Source organism: Megalobrama amblycephala, linkage group LG1 (genome assembly GCF_018812025.1).
Source record: "Megalobrama amblycephala isolate DHTTF-2021 linkage group LG1, ASM1881202v1, whole genome shotgun sequence".
NCBI lineage: Eukaryota > Metazoa > Chordata > Actinopteri > Cypriniformes > Xenocyprididae > Megalobrama > Megalobrama amblycephala.
In genome coordinates this window covers 9,659,236-9,678,053 of record NC_063044.1, presented here as the reverse complement: position 1 = coordinate 9,678,053, position 18,818 = coordinate 9,659,236, and the positions used below count along the sequence as shown (strand labels likewise).

The 18,818-nt window shown below is 42.5% G+C and overlaps 1 protein-coding gene and 1 pseudogene across 1 annotated transcript in view; one reads left to right on the top strand and one right to left on the bottom strand.

Moving 5' to 3' along the window:
* Positions 1-18,818, bottom strand: part of LOC125280859 (gastrula zinc finger protein XlCGF57.1-like) — a 1,316,469-nt gene that overhangs the window by 230,759 nt on the left and 1,066,892 nt on the right. The window contains exon 7 of the mRNA XM_048151736.1: positions 9,317-10,741. Coding sequence (XP_048007693.1) covers positions 9,317-10,741 — 1,425 coding nt within the window. The remainder of the gene's footprint in view (positions 1-9,316; positions 10,742-18,818) is intronic.
* The window catches only part of LOC125242807, a 267,069-nt pseudogene that overhangs the window by 148,046 nt on the left and 100,205 nt on the right, over positions 1-18,818 (top strand).

Sequence of the window (18,818 nt, the reverse complement as noted above, 5' to 3'; positions counted from 1 at the left end):
GGCCACCAGGCAACCTCCAGGATCCTCAGAAGGGTCTTCAGCCGCTCATGGTGTCTCTCTGAGGTCTTTCGATGGAAGTGCTGCATTGTCTGCTGGATCAGGATCGTAGGGACAATCAGCTGAATCTTGATGTTGTTGTTCCCCTTCTGGATCCGATTATATAGCATGCCTTGGTGGCCCCGCACTTCGATCCCGTCGGTCGGTGGAGTGGAAGGAGAGATGAAAAGTCTCTGGAAAATGTCATCATCACCCTGTGCGCTGATGAGCTGCTCTCTGGAGAAGGGGAGGATGGAGAAGATGTTGTCCAAGTCTGGCCGGTTAAGATTACTTTCAACAGAGTCTTTAAAATCCTTCTCCAGTTTTAAAACAATGTTTTTAAGAGCAGCCCCCTCATTACGAATGTGATCACATACTAGCTGGACTGTGGAGTTACATTTTATGGACTTACCTTTCCAGCAAACCACATCACTTTTCCATTGGATTATCACTTCTGAGGACTTTGTATATACACCAGTGGACACTTTCATATTGGGACTTACATCACGCTAGGATTCTTATGGACTGTTTTATGGTATGGTGCAAACGGACTCCACACTTTTAACAGCCTGTAATTCTAGTTTTATTGTGGTGTTTTAAGTTCCATGTGGAAATTGTAAATACACTTAATTATTCATTTCTGTCTCATCCTTTTAAACACTCATAACATCTCTCACAGTATAATCTGACCCCAACTTTAATTAATGTGAAATCAACCGACAGGGCCGAATGTTACAAGTTAATAAAGATTGTGCACAATACATGTTTGGATCTGACTCCGTCTGCTAATAAATTGTCTCTTAAGTGATTTAGATCCTGGCTACATGCTCTGAGTAGTACAGTACAATAAGAATGATGTTTTTCCATAACCTGGAAATGAACATTTCTTAGAATTAATAAACAATAAAAACTGAGTGTTCACTGGACGAACAGGTTAATTGATTGTAATATTAATCTTAATGTAGTTACATCCAGTTAATTTGATTAACTGATTTACATATTCATAATGAATCATAATTAATAATCATAATGAGTTATGAATAATTATTAATATTTCCCCTTTGAGTTAATTCACTACAAGGCATTAGAATTAACACAGTTGGACTTCCGGTGTGGCGCTAATGCAGATGGCTGCTTGAAAGAACCTCTCTTAATCGGTTGATTCAAATCCCCTCGGAAATTACCATTAGAAAGCTCAATTAACACTGAGAGTGAACATGGAAGGGGAGAAACAAAAAAGGGGTAAAAGCAAAATAGGCTCGAAGCGGGAAAAGGGAGAAATATCCGAAGATATCGACGGTGGTGAAGAGGGCCGCGGAAAAGATGGCGAACAGGGGACGGCTACCGAAAAAGTAGCTGACATAACGGCCTTCCGAGAAGAGATTAGAGCATTCAGAGTGGATCTTAAGAGCAACATGGATGAATTTCGTTTTGCTCTTCGGGAAGATATGCGGAAAGAGTTGAACGAGTTTAGGGAAGAAATTAACCAGAAAATGAAAGAATTTTCAGGCGACCTGCAAGCTACCACAGTTAGAGTGACGGAAATGGAACAACGTATCGCTGATACCGAGGAATGGAATGGAGCGGCGGGTGATGCACTTCTGGACGTGTTGGAGAAACAAAGAGAAATGCAGGCAAAGTTAATCGATTTGGAAGCTCGGTCCAGACGGAACAACCTCCACATATATGGAATCCAAGAGGGATCTGAGGGGAGTAATCTGGTGGAGTTTGTGGCGGGCCTTATAAAATCGGAGTTGGGACTGCCACTAACGGTTTCGGAGCTCGGTATACAGCGCTGTCATAGAGCGCTCGCTCCAAAGCCTCCCCGCGATGCACCACCTAGATCATTGGTGCTCTGTTTTTTAGAGCACAGAGTGAAAGAGCAGGTGCTGTTTACAGCATGGAAGAAAAAGGAAGTGCGATTTGAAGGAAAGAGGATATACTTTGACCATGACTATCCCTCTGAGATTTTAAAGAGAAGAAAGGCATATGTGGGGATACTGAAGGAGCTAAAATTTCTGAAGCTTGTACGACTGAACTTATCTTTCTTGCAAGAAATAAAATTTTGAAAGACTTTGGGTCTAAGTTTGTTTCTTACACGGTGAGTTTAGTGAGTCGTTTACTTTTGCCACAACAATCAGCAAACAACTTTCTCCAATTGAATGAAGACAAGTGAGAGATTGTTGTCTTTGGTCAGAAAGGATGTGGTGTGAATTCTAATGACAACCTGTTATTGCTTCCTGGGAAAACTTTCCTTTGTGAAAAATCTTTATTTTTGACTGAGTTTAAGTTTTATCATAAAATAAATGCTATTGTTAAAAAATAATCTTAATCTTACATCTATTATAGTCTAGTTGATTTATATCCTCTCTTTCAATGATTTGGTGAAGGTTGTTTATGCCTTTGTGTCTTTCTCGTTTGGATTATTGTAACTCTTTGTATCTGGGTGTGATTCAGTCCTCCCTCTCTTATCTGCAGCTGGTTCAGAACTCTTTTAACTGGTACCAAAAAAGACCATATTACTCCTGTATGGATTTCATTACATTGATTATCGATTTGATACAGAATCCAATATAAAGTGTTGTTGTATGTTTTCAAATATCTCCATGTCTTGGCACCAGAGTATATTTCTGATTTAATTAGTTTACAAAAACTTTTGAGATCTCTTCCTCCAATGATCAGTCTTGTCTGGCGGTTCCTCTAGGGTCATTTCAGTGGGTGTTAAAAATGTATTTATTTTCCTTAGCTTTTAATAATGTTTTGTAAACTGTATGTTTTTTTTTTGTTTTTTTTTGCTATTTTCATTTACAGCACTTTGGTACCCACTGTGGTTTCTGAAAGTGCTTTAGAAATAGTTGAGTTGAGAGTGACATATTTAATCTAGATGTGTATATCAGAGGTAAAACTAGAACTTAAAGTCATTCTGTTTTACTTCATTACTTTGCACACTTTTATGGTGCGCACATATTTATGCCAAGCTTATTTTTTATAAATCCCGATATATGCATAGAAAATGCGTACCCACACTTGAATGCCTTTTTTTGAATGCCCTTTTTTTAGTTATCTGTCTCCCTCATCTACTAATGATCCGATTGACCAAAATGCATCTTAATACCAGGTGTAAACAGGGCCTTAGATTTAATAAAAAAAACCTCCTTGTTTTCCACATTTCTAACAATCTTTCTTTCTTTGCTGGAAAAAACCTTGCCGAAGTAGTTCCATAGGAACCTAAATTAAAAACGCAGGATGAGTAAAACCATGACGATCTGAGTCGGGGGGCCCAATGTCAATAAAGACTTCCAGTGCTAATAACAGTTTGACAATCCTAACACAACATGGAGTTATCATTTGGCAGAAAAGCACCAAGAGCAGGTCCAGAGCTGAACAGGTACAAAATGACATAAAACAAGTAAACTCCAAAACTTGACGACATCCCAACAAACATGCTGGCACCATCATATATCATAAATACAAAGGGATGAACAAGGATCTAAACAAGACACTACTGAGACTCTACTGAGAAACAAAAAACTACAGGAGGAATGTGAAAAGAGCAAGTGTGGATGTACACAATAAGAAAATGAAAGCCTGAAAAATAGAGAGGTAAAGAAAGCAAGTGAGAATGGACAAATCACTTTTGATGAACAATCCAGGATGGAGTCTTGTGGAAGATGAGCATCTGATATGAGCCACATTTAAAGGTCGTCTGAACAGCCTCACCCAAAAATCAGCTGTAATGTGAATATAGCCTTAATGTCACACTGATACTTATTTTCTAGTGCCATAAGGGGCCGTGTGTGTAGAGCCGAGTCAAATTTTAGTGTTAAGAATGTCAAAATACACTAAATACAGCATTAACATCCTGGGTATATATCCTATCAGTTCAATGTTACATTGCAAAGTGGTCAGATTTATAGACGTGCGTTTTACAAGCTGAAGAGTATAATTGCTCTCAATTGGAAAAATATCAATGAGGCAAGAATTGGGACGTGAATTAAAGGGTCATGAAACCCTAAACCAAAATTTCTGAGATTTTAACAGAGGTATGTGTGTTGAACACCATTGAAGACAATGTTAGCATCTGTTAGATTTAATAGTAGGGGGGAAATGGTTAAATTTTAGTTTTTATACGCTATTTTCGTCTTCCGGGTTTAAAATCTTCATCCTGTCCACGTCACAGGCTGTGACGTGGCAGAGCACGATAGTACTTTGATGACTCATCGGTGTTTCATAATTATTAACGAGACTGAGTTTTTTATCCAATGAGAAGACACTCTCTTAATTATTCATGACACCACGTGGATCTTTCCAATGACGAGGACGGTTAACGGCACTAAACAGCGAGAGAGACTGACTGACTGACGGTGCATGTCCGTTGGCGCGGAGCGAGCGGGTAAGCGCGAGTGTTTTCGGTTCATTCCTATGGAAGTTGAGCCGCGCGTAAGTTAAATGTGACGCTCAACTTCCATAGGAATGAATCTAAAAATGCTCTGGTCGCTTGCTCTGCTCCAGTCGACACGCAGCCTGACTGACTGAGCGTGTTGCAGGTTCGGCGCGTAGATCTATGCTATGTACGCAAGGGTTTTTTTTAAGCGTTATTTTTTTTTTTCAAATATATGCATGTATAGTGTGTATATAAACAACTATATATTTTATAATGACTGTAATTACACATGTACATTAATATGTTTTAAATAGAATTATGATTACTGTAGGATATATGTAGCAGGGCATTCAGTAACTCTTGAAAAGACAAAAATAAAGTGTCAGTGTATTTCATTAGATTTTAACTTTTCCAGTTTTTTTTTTTTTTTTTTAAATGTAGTATTTCCTCATGTTTTACCACTGATTTTTAGTGACAGTCGATATGCATGGGCTACTGGCGATGAGAGTTTCCCCCCTCTCCTCTCCTCTCCTCTTCTCTTCTCTTCTCTCCTCTCCTCTCCTCTCCTCTCCTCTCCTCTCCCCTCCCCTCTTCTCACAGCCACCACGCCCATTTAAGTTGCATTTTTCAAAAAGATTGTGAGCTAGACTTGAGCTGAAAGAGGGGGGTTTCATGACCCTTTAAAGAAATGGCGTCAAGCATGTCAATGGAAAAAATAACATATTGTATGGAAAAGTGGGAGCACAACCAATGGAGCACAGACCTACAACACACTGTAGCAAATTAGCTCAAAATAAATATGAATAATTAATCATAACTAGTTATAATTAATTATAAATATTTGGATCAGTTAATACAATTAACTTAATGTAATAAAATTAATATTGCAACCAATTAATCTGTTGTTCAATGAACACACAGCCTTAATTGTTTATTAATTCTAAGAAATGTTCATTTCCAGGTTATGGAAAATAACAATCTTATTGTACAGTACTACTAAGAGCCTGTGGTCAGGATCTGCATGAATAGGGACTCCAGTACATGAGTGCAAAACACGGACAACTTTACATGTGACATGAACAAGACTTTATTAACTAGACTAAACACTTAAAGGTGATAGAGAGGATTTTTTAAAGACTGTTACTGAGTTTTTGAAATGAGCGCATGCGTAAGAACAACCCCCCTCCTTCACAGCTCATTTCAAAGGAACGCCTCCCAAAACTCGTGCACGAGTATAGGAACACGAGTGTTTACCACCGGCATTCGCTGTATCGTGTTAGTGGATTCATTATGTCGGACTCACCGCAGGTAACTCATAATCTGCAGTTGTTATTCCTGTCTCCTGACAAAAACATTGCATGCAGCGCCTGTGGAGTGTGGAAAGTTACTGGAGCGCGCAGCCGCGCTCGTCTCTCACAAGGAACGTCACGACAGTGACTGACAAGCCAGAGGGCCAATCCGCGCTCGTCTCTCACAAGGAACGTCACGGCAGTGACTGACAGGCCAGAGGGCCAATCGTTTACGCGATGATCGCGTAAACGATTGGCTGATGTTTTTAAGGCCCTACCTCGTGCACAGATGATGTATATTGATATTATTACTTTCAGTGCACCTAATAAATAGTCTTTTATCAGTTAGTAAAGACAGTTTCAAGTAATATTGCAAAAATGTATAAAACAAAACATCCTCTTTAGCACCTTTAACTACTCTAACATTCACACACATACATGCATACAGTTTACCAAGAGAGAGAGCTAAAGCAGAGTACAGGAAAGCAAGAAGTTACATGTAACATACATAAATTACCAAATAGGAAATGAAAGTTGGAGTCTGTAGATACCAAACATGCTACTAATGTGATTTCAGTTAACTATACATTTGCAACTATGGAACATTAATACCAAAATAGTTCAAAAGAGAGAATTAATACATAGAATAAAGCCTATGAAAGGAAAGTCATGAGTTGGGAAACTTGGATACATGTTTATACATTTCCTGAATGGTTATATAGAGAATACATAGGATTAAGAGAGTTTATTTGTCCTTCTCAGAAAGAATGAAGTCAGAGTCACTAGTCTCTGTGAAATTCTTCCTGATCGTAAAAGGTCCAAGTATCTGTAACAGGACTCCTAGTTCTGCCTGTGGTTTAGCTACGTTTGGGATGCTGGTTGCAGTTATAGGGGGATGGGTTCACAGAACTTTGATAGAGTGAGTTCATGGATAATTCATTAAATACAATGAATAATTGTGTGGCTGATTGATCCAGACGCTACAACACTCATTATACAGAATAATGAATATTAACATATATGAGCATGAAGAAAATGACAACAAACTCCCAAGCACAAGGGCAAAAGAATATTTAAAAGAGCTAATAATAGGCTACTTTGATTATGTTTACGAGCACTGCAGTCTCACAAACACAGAAAGAATAAAGACAGTGTATTTTTTGTCCATTTTTCTTTGAATTTTCAATCTAAACCAGTCTTTTGTCTATTAAAATAATCATGTCATTGTGATAGGCCAGTGTCAGTGTCCAATTTGCACATATAATTTATTTGAAGAAGACTTGATGAAATATGTGTGCATATACCGTGCTGGTTCAGGTTTGGTGAAGGAGAATGTGAAATATGTCTATAAAAACTTTAAACATGGATACTTTATTCTGTATGAGCTTGGATCCATGTGGCTAGTGTTGTTAAAAACACAAAGCAAAGTTCCGCGCTGAAACCGATAAAATGCACGCTCCGCCTGTATATCATAACAACAATTGTTTTTTTGATGTGTTCATATTTAAACTCCAGTTCTGACTGCATCACGGGCAAAATACAAACAACCAGGGCTTGACATTAACACCCGCCAACCCGCCAAATGCGGGTAGATTTCAGCTGTGGCGGGTAAGACAGCCACTCCCACTAGCCACTTTGGCGGGTTGAATATAATTTCAGTTTACAGCCAAATGATCGTCGAAGATCGCCGTAGCACAAAATTTCAATCCAATCACACAATTCGTTATTTACGTGCAGTTAGTGAAGGAGGGATAGGCGGAATTGCGCTGAATAACACACAACAGAAGCGCTCTCTCGCGTGCGCGAGATCAGTTCTCCTCGCGCCTGAATAGTCAAATACACGTGCACACAGATGTCTAAATGTCCATCGTGTGGAGTACCTCGCGTGAATACAGTCGGTTATGGCTTAAGTGGACGTAAACAGGTGGGTAATAACTGGATATGCGTCAGTTACGTCCATGCATTCAGCAGCCCAATTAAATAGGCCTACCTGTCTGTTAATATTAAACAACAAAATATGTTAATTAAATGTAGACTATATGTTAAATAAACCTACTGTATCTGAAAAAAGATTATTTTTAATTTACTATTGTTTTTGTAATTTGCTTCTTTGTTCTTTTATATAGCCTAACACAAATAACTTATCTCATATTTGCCCATGCTCATATTGTCCACCTCTTGCCCACCTGTACATACCAGCTGATATACAATGTAGTCTTGATTTCGGTGGTCAATCTGCATTTAAAAGTTTGAAAGGGTTTTAAATCTTCTAAATCAAGTAAAATGACTCAAAATAAAGTAATTTAAGCATAACAAAGTCAACTTTAATCATATAAAATGTAATTTACCAACATCAAAATTTTGGCCAGTTAAAATGCTGAGTGGCTAGTAACTTTGAAAAACAACTAGCCACAGTGGCTGGTGAACAAAAAAGTTAATGTCAAGCCCTGCAAACAACACTCATGTGCTGCTGTGCTGAGGGAAACATATATACGTCAACATAATTCAAATCAGTTCTTTGTCTTTCGACACCCAAAGCACCAGCTCTGAAACAGGAAAAGTGGTTCGTAAGTAGCACCAAAACATTGCTGGGCTAGAAGTAAGAACCGCTTGCATCAGGGGCTGGAGGCGGGGTTACTGTGACCAACAAGAAACTTGTGACTGCCTTTTTTGCAATAGCAACTAATCGAGCTAATAGCAGCTTGATTGTAATCTCTGTCTATATACAAATTACGGCGAGCCGTGTTTGAATGCCAATGTAGTTTGCAAAGCCATAAGCATCAACAGTAGTGAAACATCCGCAATTGTTGATAGAAGGCTTGTTCGAGATGCATCAGAGCAGCACGGACCAATTCAGCGGGTGACATCGGAGTGCCACGGGTCTCTCTGCTGGAAGTTGATGCATCTCAAACAAGCTTGGTATGGTGTGTTTGTGTTTGGCGCTGCGCTGCACCGCTAGCTTTCCTATAAAATATGAGACGTATATAGTGACATAAGACCTGAAAAGGCAAACCGGTTCTTAGAAGGCTCGTCAGTTGAACCAACTCTGAACTGGCACTACCTCTGAACTAGCACCCGGTTCGTGCCAGTGGAAAGGTGGCGCCAAAAGCAGACTGTGGTTTTGGCTCACGTCGGCAGTGTCTGTGTCTAAAGTTGCCCTGACACAGGACAAGTAGCACGTCCCTTCTGCGCCTGCATAAGATGAAATGTATACAGCGCGCAAGGTTTATGCTCATGCTCCAAGTCTTATTCGCCGCTTTAAGTGTATCTCTGTGGTAGAATTACAGCGCCACATGGCATGTATATACATCGTTTTGATTTGTTTCAGAGGTTTTGTGTGGACAGAGGTATTTCTTGAGACAAGGAAAAAAAAAGATTGCATAGGGTAAGCTCCGGCTTTGTGTGGACATAGCCTTAGTCATCCGACGAACAAAAACTACCCTAAAAAACTACTTAAGGCAGGAACAAACTAAGGTGTGTTCCTGCCTTAAGGCTTTTCTCCAGTGTGTGTTCTCATGTGGTCTTTAAGGCTTTCTTTTCGACTGAAACTCTTTCCACACTGTTGACAGGCATAATGTTTCTCTCCAGTGTGAATTCTCATGTGGACTTGAAGGCTTCTTTTATGACTGAAACTCTTTCCACATTGTCGGCAGATATATGGCTTTTCTCCAGTGTGAATTCTCATGTGGTCTGTAAGGTTTTCTTCACGTGTGTAACTCTTTCCACATTGTTGGCAGGTGTAAGGCTTCTCTCCAGTGTGAATTCTCATGTGGCCTATAAGGCTTCTTTTATAACTGAAACTCTGTCCACATTGTTGGCAAATATATGGATTTTCTCCAGTGTGAATTCTCATGTGGACTTTAAGGCTCTCTTCACGTGTATAACTCTTTCCACATTGTTGGCAGGTGTAAGGCTTCTCTCCAGTGTGAATTCTCATGTGGACTTTAAGATTTTCATTTCTAATGAAACTCTTTCCACACTGTTGGCAGGTGAAGGGTTTCTCTCTAGTATGAATTCTCATGTGGGATATAAGGCTTCCTTTATGTGTGAAACTCTTTCCACATTGTTGGCAGGTGAAGGGTTTCTCACCAGTGTGAATTCTCATGTGGACTTTAAGGCTTCCTTTATGTGTGAAACTCTGTCCACATTGTTGGCAGGTGAAGGGTTTCTCTCCAGTGTGAATTCCCATGTGGACTTTAAGGCTTTCTTCATGTTTGAAACTCTTTCCACATTGTTGGCAGGTGAATTTTTTTTCTCCAGTGTGAATTCTCATGTGGACTTTAAGATTTTCATTTCTAATGAAACTCTTTCCACACTGTTGGCAGGTGAAGGGCTTCTCTCCAGTGTGAATTCTCATGTGGGCTATAAGGCTTATTTTTTGACTGAAACTCTGTCCACATTGTTGGCAGGTGTAAGGCTTCTCTCCAGTGTGAATTCTCATGTGGACTTTAAGGCTTCCTTTATGTGTGAAACTCTGTCCACATTGTTGGCAGGTGAAGGGTTTCTCTCCAGTGTGAATTCTCATGTGGACTTTAAGGCTTTCTTCATGTGTGAAACTCTTTCCACATTGTTGGCAGGTGAAATTTTTTTCTCCAGTGTGAATTCTCATGTGGACTTTAAGATTTTCATTTCTAATGAAACTCTTCCCACACTGTTGGCAGGTGAAGGGTTTCTCTCCAGTGTGAATTCTCATGTGGGCTATAAGGCTTATTTTTTGACTGAAACTCTGTCCACATTGTTCGCAGGTGTAAGGCTTCTCTCCAGTGTGAATTCTCATGTGGACTTTAAGGCTTCCTTTATGTGTGAAACTCTGTCCACATTGTTGGCAGGTGAAGGGTTTCTCTCCAGTGTGAATTCTCATGTGGACTTTAAGGCTTCCTTTATGTGTGAAACTCTGTCCACATTGTTGGCAGGTGAAGGGTTTCTCTCCCGTGTGATGAATTCTCATGTGGTATTTAAAGGTTTTTTTATGTCTAAAACTCTTTCCACACTGTTGGCAGGTGAAAGGCTTTTCTCCAGTATGAATTCTCATGTGGACTTTAAGGTTTTTTTCACATGTGAAACTCTTTTCACACTGTTGGCAGGTGAAATAACTTTTAGTTCCAGTATTTTGAGCTCTTTTTTGTGAGGAAGCCTGTGTTGCTCTTTCCCCAGTCATGAAATGATGTTTATAATAATGTTCTTCCTCTTCTTGCTTTTCATTAAGTTCATGACTCGCCTCTCTCAGTGCCATCAGGTCTAGAGCAAAAATAGACATAAAACAATTTAGACATTTACAGCATCAAAACCAACAACATGTTTGTATCCTATGGATCAGGGATGGGCAGCTTTGGTACTTGAGGGCCACTCTTTTGTAGAGTTAAGTTTCATCCCTAATCAAATACACCTGCCTGTAATTTTCAAGCATTCCTGAAGACTTGAGGCTGATTTATACTTTGGCGTCACATGACCCCGTAGGTACGGTGTGGGCTGCATGTAGCCTATGACGTAGCCTGATGCGCACCTCTTAAAAAAATGTAACAACACGTCAATCCTACCCAGACTGCAAGCGCTTAATGTTGATTAAGTTTTGAGAGTGTAGAGAGCACAACTTTTAATTGTTTGTACCATATAAGAACTGAATAAACCACGAGTTCCTGTCACGCTGACCCTGTCATCTTCCTTCCACACATTTGAACCTCGTAACAGTGTTTTCAACTTCCATAGGAATGAAAAAACACTGTTTCAGGGGACACATGCAATCAAACTGCAACAAAAGTCGTTACCTATTTGCTGCTTCTCTGACAACGTACATGAAAAGCTGCTTCTTCTTTGGCTTTTACCTTGATACTCAAGACTGTGGACACTACGGGGACTCTGCATCCATGTGACATGGACAACGACACGAAATATAAATTAAAAACCGACACATAGACTAGGGATGGCAATTTTTCCAAAATTTTGTATTTGAATATATGGGCTTGTAAAAAAACAAATATTGGTTTATTTAAATGATGTTAAACGAAAAAACGGGAAAATGGGAAAAACACAAATAAATTAGACAGCGCCAGTTATCGTACAAAATGTAATGTACATAATACACTCGAGTCAGTATATGATTATCGTATTTATATTGTTTCACATGTTCATGTTGAGAAAAAAACTAATATCCACATGCTCGGGTGAGAAAATGAGCTGCGCTGACACAAAGATAACGGTGTGCTAAGTTTCTAACAGCAGCACTTTGTATTTTCTGTTTGTAAATATATCTCCCTCGATGAAACTAAAAGGAAGCATATGTCTCAAAATCATTTTGCTATCACATAAGTTTCCTTACGATACTTCACTCATATTGCGTATGGGGAAAGGTCTAATTTTTTCCCCGTTACTGTAGCGTTTTTTAACCCTCTGGAATCTGAGGCCGATTTGGGGCCTGGAGAAGTTTTGACATGCCCTGACATTTGTGCTTTTTTCAGTTGTTCATAAACATATTAATGGAAAAAGTGTCATTACACTGTATTCAGCACAAACTAGGCTACAATAATATGTGAGGAACATGTATGTACATGTTTGTGTTTTTGAAGGAATAATGTTTATGCATGTTATTGAAAAAACAAAAAACTTAAGTCACTGAAATAAGGCCAAAAAAAGTATAGTAAATCTGTGTTTACTATACTTTAGGGTATTGGAGGTTGTAGACTAGAGTTTTTGCTTCAAAATTATGTAAAAATTATGCTGCCTACTCCTTCATATAAAACAATATATTGATTTAGTTTTCTTAAGACACTTTTTGCCAAGAAACACAGTATGCGTGGAGGCGTGAATCACCACTGAATAATGGGCCATTCTCACCTGAGAAGACAAAAGAATTGCATAGTAATGAGCTGAAATGACTTGCATATTAACAAGGCATTTCAGTCAGGTAGGCTGTGAAAAAAACCTTCAGTGATGTCTCAAGCTCATCATGATATATGAAACATACAGAAAAATATTATTACAATATAAAGTAATGGTTTTATATTATACTTTAAAATATAATGTATTTCTGTGATGCAAAGAGTCTGGATATAGGCTTTTAGTTTAAAAACAAGCACATTTGGAGAAATATTGGATTCTCATATGCTTATGTCAATTTTCTATACAGAGGAGTTATATTTATTTAATATTCATTGTCATTACTATGAGCGCTGGTGTTTTCAACTCATACTTGAAGTCGGAGGGCGCTCTCTGTGCATTTTTAGTCCACAAATTCATCTAAAAGAAGAAGAGGCTATTCCATGAATGGAGTTTCCAATTCATACAGCAGCCGGAGGGCGCTAAAGAAACAAAAACTCATCTAAAATTCATCTATAGAAGAAAAGAAAACAGGAACTAACTGCATGTCTTCTAGAGCTCCCTAACCATGACTTTTACATCCAGATAAACACTTTTCAAGACAATAAATACACGATTGAGACGATGAATGCATGTATTGCCTCTGAATTTGCGTCTGAATAGCGCTCCCTCCGTGGGCGTGGCCGCATTAGCGGATAATGAGCTGAATCACGGACTTCTGACAAGGCTCTCTTTTCATACAGATTACATAAACACAGAAGGTTTGTTTTCGATTTGACTTACATGATTTAAAACCTGACATCTTAACGTTTTTTTTAGACATAAGTGTAATTTTTCTGTGATTAGTATTCACTAAGTTACAGTTCATTTTCTGAGAACTATCAGACGAGAGATCACGCATCATGTTAGTTTTCTTTATTTTACAAAAAGCACAACATTTTGTTTTTACTCTGAGTGTATACAAATAAAAGAAAATATTCCATAGTTTCAATTGATATATTACTTATGTCTCTATGACAAAAAATGACGGAGTATTTTAAGTCTGTTTTGCTGCAATGTGAAAAAAAACCTGCAAAACACGCCGGCGCGTTTTCAGTGTTAAATAACGCAGTGTAACTGCATCGTCATTGGTTCACTCATAGACAAGTTGTTGAACCAATGACGGCGCGGCATAGCTGCTGAAAGGGACGGGGATTAGCACTATATAAACAGGTGTTTCGCCATAGGATTTCAGTTCTCTCTCCTAGAGCGATGACTTCAATCGCTCTTCGCTGATCTCCAGCTGAAGCCTTCGCCGCCTGGAAGAAGCTCTCGCCGCCTTTGAAGTGGCTCCCACAGCGGACTGCTGAGCTCGCCGGACGGAGACAGCGCCGCCTCCAGCGCCGTTTCGAGCCGCCCGCTTCCCACTTTCGCCCGTCTCCTGCTGCCATCCGGCGCGCCTATCAGAGCGTTTTCCCGCGGTTTATCACTGCTCTAAATGAGCTTTTCCTAGCTGTTCTCGCCGCTCTAAAAGAGCCCCTCAAATGCTGTTTTCACAGCGGCGGCGTTGCTGCAAATGCCGCGCCACTCTTGTGGCACATGCAGAGCCTCTCTGCATGATGACGACGGGCACGGTGAGTGCGTCTGCTGCCTTGGCACACCCCATGCAGAGGCTGCGCTCACCGGGACATCATGTTCTCACTGCGAGAACATGAGTCTTGCCTTTCTGCGCTCGCACAGATCGCCTTCTTCAGTGAAGGCGGTCCAGCCGCTCGCGCCCTCCCGTCTTCTTCCTCCCGCGAGCCGGCTAGGAAGAGACAGCAGGGTAGAGCTGATCAGCGCCCAGAGTTGTGCAAGTTCATGCCGGCTCAGCCCCCGCATGCCTCACCCTCTCCCACTAGCAAGCAGTCACCCGTCCTGTTCTCCTGTTCTCTTCTGAGCTGCGTCCCTCTGTAGAAGCGAGCGACCGCGTCTCATTCGGCGGATCAGAGGAAGAGACGCTCGATGACTCCATGTCTCTCGCGGCCTCTGAAACGGAAGGATGGATCCCGCCCACCTTCCCACGTTGGAGCCCATTGACTGCAAGCCAGGTATGGATGCTGAGCTCTTCCGCATTCTCTCGAAGGCAGTGGAGGAATTACACCTCGAGTTGGCCCCACAAGAAGAGCCATTGCGGAGCAGGCTTGATGAGTGGTTCCTGCCGGGTCGTCGCCAGGCCCCTTGCCAACGCTATGCCCCGTTTCTCCCAGAGGTGCATGACAAGCTGACGAAGTCGTGACGCGCTCCGTATTCTGCCCGCCTACGTGGTACACATCATTCAGCTCTCACCACTGTGGACAGCTCTGAAGAGAAGGGCTACGAGCACCTACCGCCCCTGGACGAAGCAGTGGCGGCTCACCTCTGTCCCCTTGCGGCTGTGGGCTGGAAGGCGAAGAGGGCCCTTCCATCCAAGCCCTGCAGGACCACCTCTGCCCTGCCCTGACCGGCAGAGCCTACACATCCACGGGCCAAGCTGCCTCAGCACTGCACACCATGGCAATTTTCCAGGTGTTTCATGGCCAGCCTGGTCGTGCTCAAACGCCATTTATGGCTCAACCTGACCGAGATAAAGGAGCTAGACAAGACGGTCTTCTTGGACGCCCCGGTCTCTCCCTCCAGTCTCTTCGGGCCAGCAGTAGAGGACTTTATGGAATGCTTCACTGCAGTACAGAGTTCCAAGCCATGCAACACTTCCTGCCCAAGCTCTCCAGTTCTGCGTCTGCTTCCAGCCGCCCCAGGTCTGCGCCGGCTCAACAGAACAAACCTGCCCCCTCTGCCTCTCAGGCAGCAGCTCCTAAGGATCAGCACCAGTGCTGACTCAGGAAGGAAGAGGATGGGGCAAAGTCTCGCCAAGGCCGGACCACCCCAAAAGCTCCTTTGTTCAATTTCCCCTCCACCCCATTTAACTCCGAGCATGGGAGATATGTTCAGTGTTGTGCTAACTGGGCCCAAAAATGTTGCATTCATGCAAAACGCCGTTCTCATGGTGAACACAATAAATATTTTACCTTCTCAAAGACAGAGCAATTCTCCTCTTCCACTCTCTCCGGTGTATGGACCCCCAATTGGCGGTCCGTCATCCGATGCCATTCAACCTCTTGTCACACGGGCCGAGGCCTGGCAGGCCATCCCCGGAGTGTCAAGCTGGCTTCTGGGGACCCAGGGGCTACTCGCTGCAGTTCGCCCGACAACCCCTGCGTTTCAGCAGGGTGCTTCTGACTTCAGTAAACATGGACGACTCACACGTCCTCCGAGCTGAAGACGTAACTCTGCTGAGGAAGGGAGCTATAGAAATAGTCTCCCCCTCAGAGAGCGAGTCGGGGTTCTACAGCCATTATTTCCTGGTCCCCAAGAAAGATGGCGGTCTCAGACCCATCTTAGATCTCAGACTCTTGAACCTCTCCCTCATGAGACGGAAGTTCAAGATGTTAACGCTGAAGCAGCCCCGGGGACTGGTTCTGCTTGCTGGACCTGAAAGATGCATACTTTCATATCCAGATAGCCCCCCGTCAAAGGCGATTCTTGAGATTCACGTTCGAGGGTGTGGCTTACTAATATACAGTCCTTCCCTTCGGCTGTCCCTGGCTCCTTACACTTTTTCCAAGTGCATGAACGCGGCGCATTCCCCACTGAGACAGATGGGAATCTTGGTTCTCAATTATCTCGACGACCGAGTTGGAGCATCACAGATCCGTGCTACTTAGCCACATGGAGTGCCTGGGACTCAGGGTCAATTTTGCCAGCGTATAACGTTCCTGGGTGCAGTTCTCGACTCAGCCAGCATGACGGCTGTAGTCTTGCCAGAGCATGCTCTGGCCATTCGGCAGCTCACGGCATCAGTCAGGAACAGAGCCTATCTCCCTCTGAAACTCTTCCAGAGGATGTTAGGGCTGATGGCTTCCACCTTCCTGGTTCTGCAGCTCGGCCTTCTTCGGATGCGGCCTCGGCAATACTGGTTGATGTTTCGGGTCCCTCCTCACGGCCGCCTGCATCTCAGGGTCAATCGGGCCTGTTTGACAGCTCTGAAACCCTGGATGAACCCTGCATGGTTCAGTGAAGGAGTACCCCTACAGGCGGTGTTCAGAAGGACGGTGCTCTCAACAGATGTGTCCAACACAGGTTGGGGTGCTCTTTGCGAGGGCAGACCTGCCTTCAGCTCGTGGTCCCACGAGGAAAGCCATCTGCACATCAACTGCCTCGAGATGCTGGCAGTGATTTGAGCCCTTCACGCGTTTCAGGCACACCTGACAGAATGCCACGTTTTAGTCCAGTCGGACAGCATGACAGTGGTGTCATATATAAATCACCAGGGCGGTCTTTTATCCAGCCACTTATGCGCTCTGGCGAAGCATCTTCTGGGTATTACCAGAAGATGCTTCTGACACTCTGGCGAAGCATCTTCTCGGTATTACCGAGGCTACAGTCGCTCAAAGCGACTCACATACCCGGGAGAACAAATTTGGGAGCAGATATGCTATCTCGGAGCAACGTCCCCTCAGACGAGTAGATGCTCCACCCCCAGAGGGTTCTCACAATTTGGGAGATCTTCGGGAGGGCAGAGGTAGACCTCTTCGCCTCAGAAGACAACTCTCACTACCCAATTTATTTTTCGAAGGAGGAAGATGCGCTGGCCCACGTCTGGCCCAGCACCCTCCTTTACGCTTTTCCCCCAATCGCTCTGATCTCGCAGGTCATCAGACGAATCAGGGAAGACAAGCACAGAGTCCTCTTAGTGGCCCCGCTCTGGAGGAGCCAAGTTTGGTCCTCAGAGCTACTCAGGCTTTCCACGGAAGCCCTGTGGCCGATCCCCCTGAGACGGGACCTCCTCTCTCAGGTGAACAGGACAATCTGGCATCCTCAGCCAGAACTCTGGGCTCTGCACCTCGGGTCCCTCGATAGGAGCCTGCAAGCCTCCCAGGGGACGTGCTAAATACCATCTCTCAGGCAAGAGCCCCGTCCACAAGACGCCTCTATGCCCAGAAATGGTCAGTCTTTGTTTGCTGGTGCTCTGCACGCAACATAGACCCAATGGAGTGTGACGTATCACAGATACTGTGTTTCCTCCAAGAGCGTTTAGATATGGGTTCGACGGCTCCGGCCTTCTCACTTGTCCGCTGGTTCCCTCACGGTGTCCAAGACAAGTCCAGTAATTCCCTGCCGTGGCACGGCGCGGTTGAATTCGTTCCCCATACGCAGTACGAGTGAAGTATCGAAAGGGAACGTACTCTGTTACTAACGTAACCTTGGTTCCCTGAGCTTGATCTTGTGGTATGATCTTGTTTTTTGCACTAGTTAACGGTCTATCTGCTGCATTCTGGACCATCTGCAAATGTGCCAATGAAGATTGAGGAAGGCCAAGTTGTAGCGAATTACAACAGTCCAGCCGTGATGTGATAAATGTATGAATTACTTTCTCCAAATCTTGAAAGAAAAAGTGTTGATTTAAGTCTGGAAATGATTCTCAGTTGATAGAAGCTGTTTTTAACAACTGAGCTAATTAGTTTTTCAAGACAAAGCTCAGAGTCAAAGATAACACCTACATTTTTTGCATGTGACGTAATATATGGAGTAAGATTGTCTAAGTAATTGGCTATAGAGTTTTTTTATTGTAAAGCTGAAGGAAATTATTTGCCATCCAGCATTTAATATTCTCAAGACAGTCCATGAGAGGTTACAGAGAATCTCTAGTTTTCAATGGAAGGTACAACTAAGAATCATCAGCATAGAAATGAAAAGACATTTTGTATTTTCTAATTATGTTGCCAAGCGGAAGCATGTACAAATTAAAGAGTATTGGCACCAATGTTTTCTTATGTTCCAGAAAATACTGTAACTATAAAAGCATTATTTTAAAGGTTTGAATATGTGCCACACTTACTGCTGCCAGCTGGTGACACAATAACCATGAACAACAATTGATCAGCTCCCATGACCAAACATACAACCCCAACATGAAATGTGATGTATACAAATCCATTTCCAAAGGGGAAATTTGAACTGCGTTGCATAGTTAAGATATCTCCAGAAAGGGGATTGGTGCTGTGTGGCAGGTTTGAGGTGTCTTGGCAAAATGGGAGATTGAAACTTTGTGTATCAGTTCGAAGTGCCTTAACAGGTAGAGCTAGAGAGCGGTCCTGATCTGTGAAGAAGATCCGTTTAGATCTGCTCTGACGGACAACAAAAATCTCCCTGAAACTTCCTAGCTCTTCCATCCAGATAGCGAAATTCTGTTTTTACTGTTATCTCTATTTCTTATGCATTCCATTTTTATTATTTTT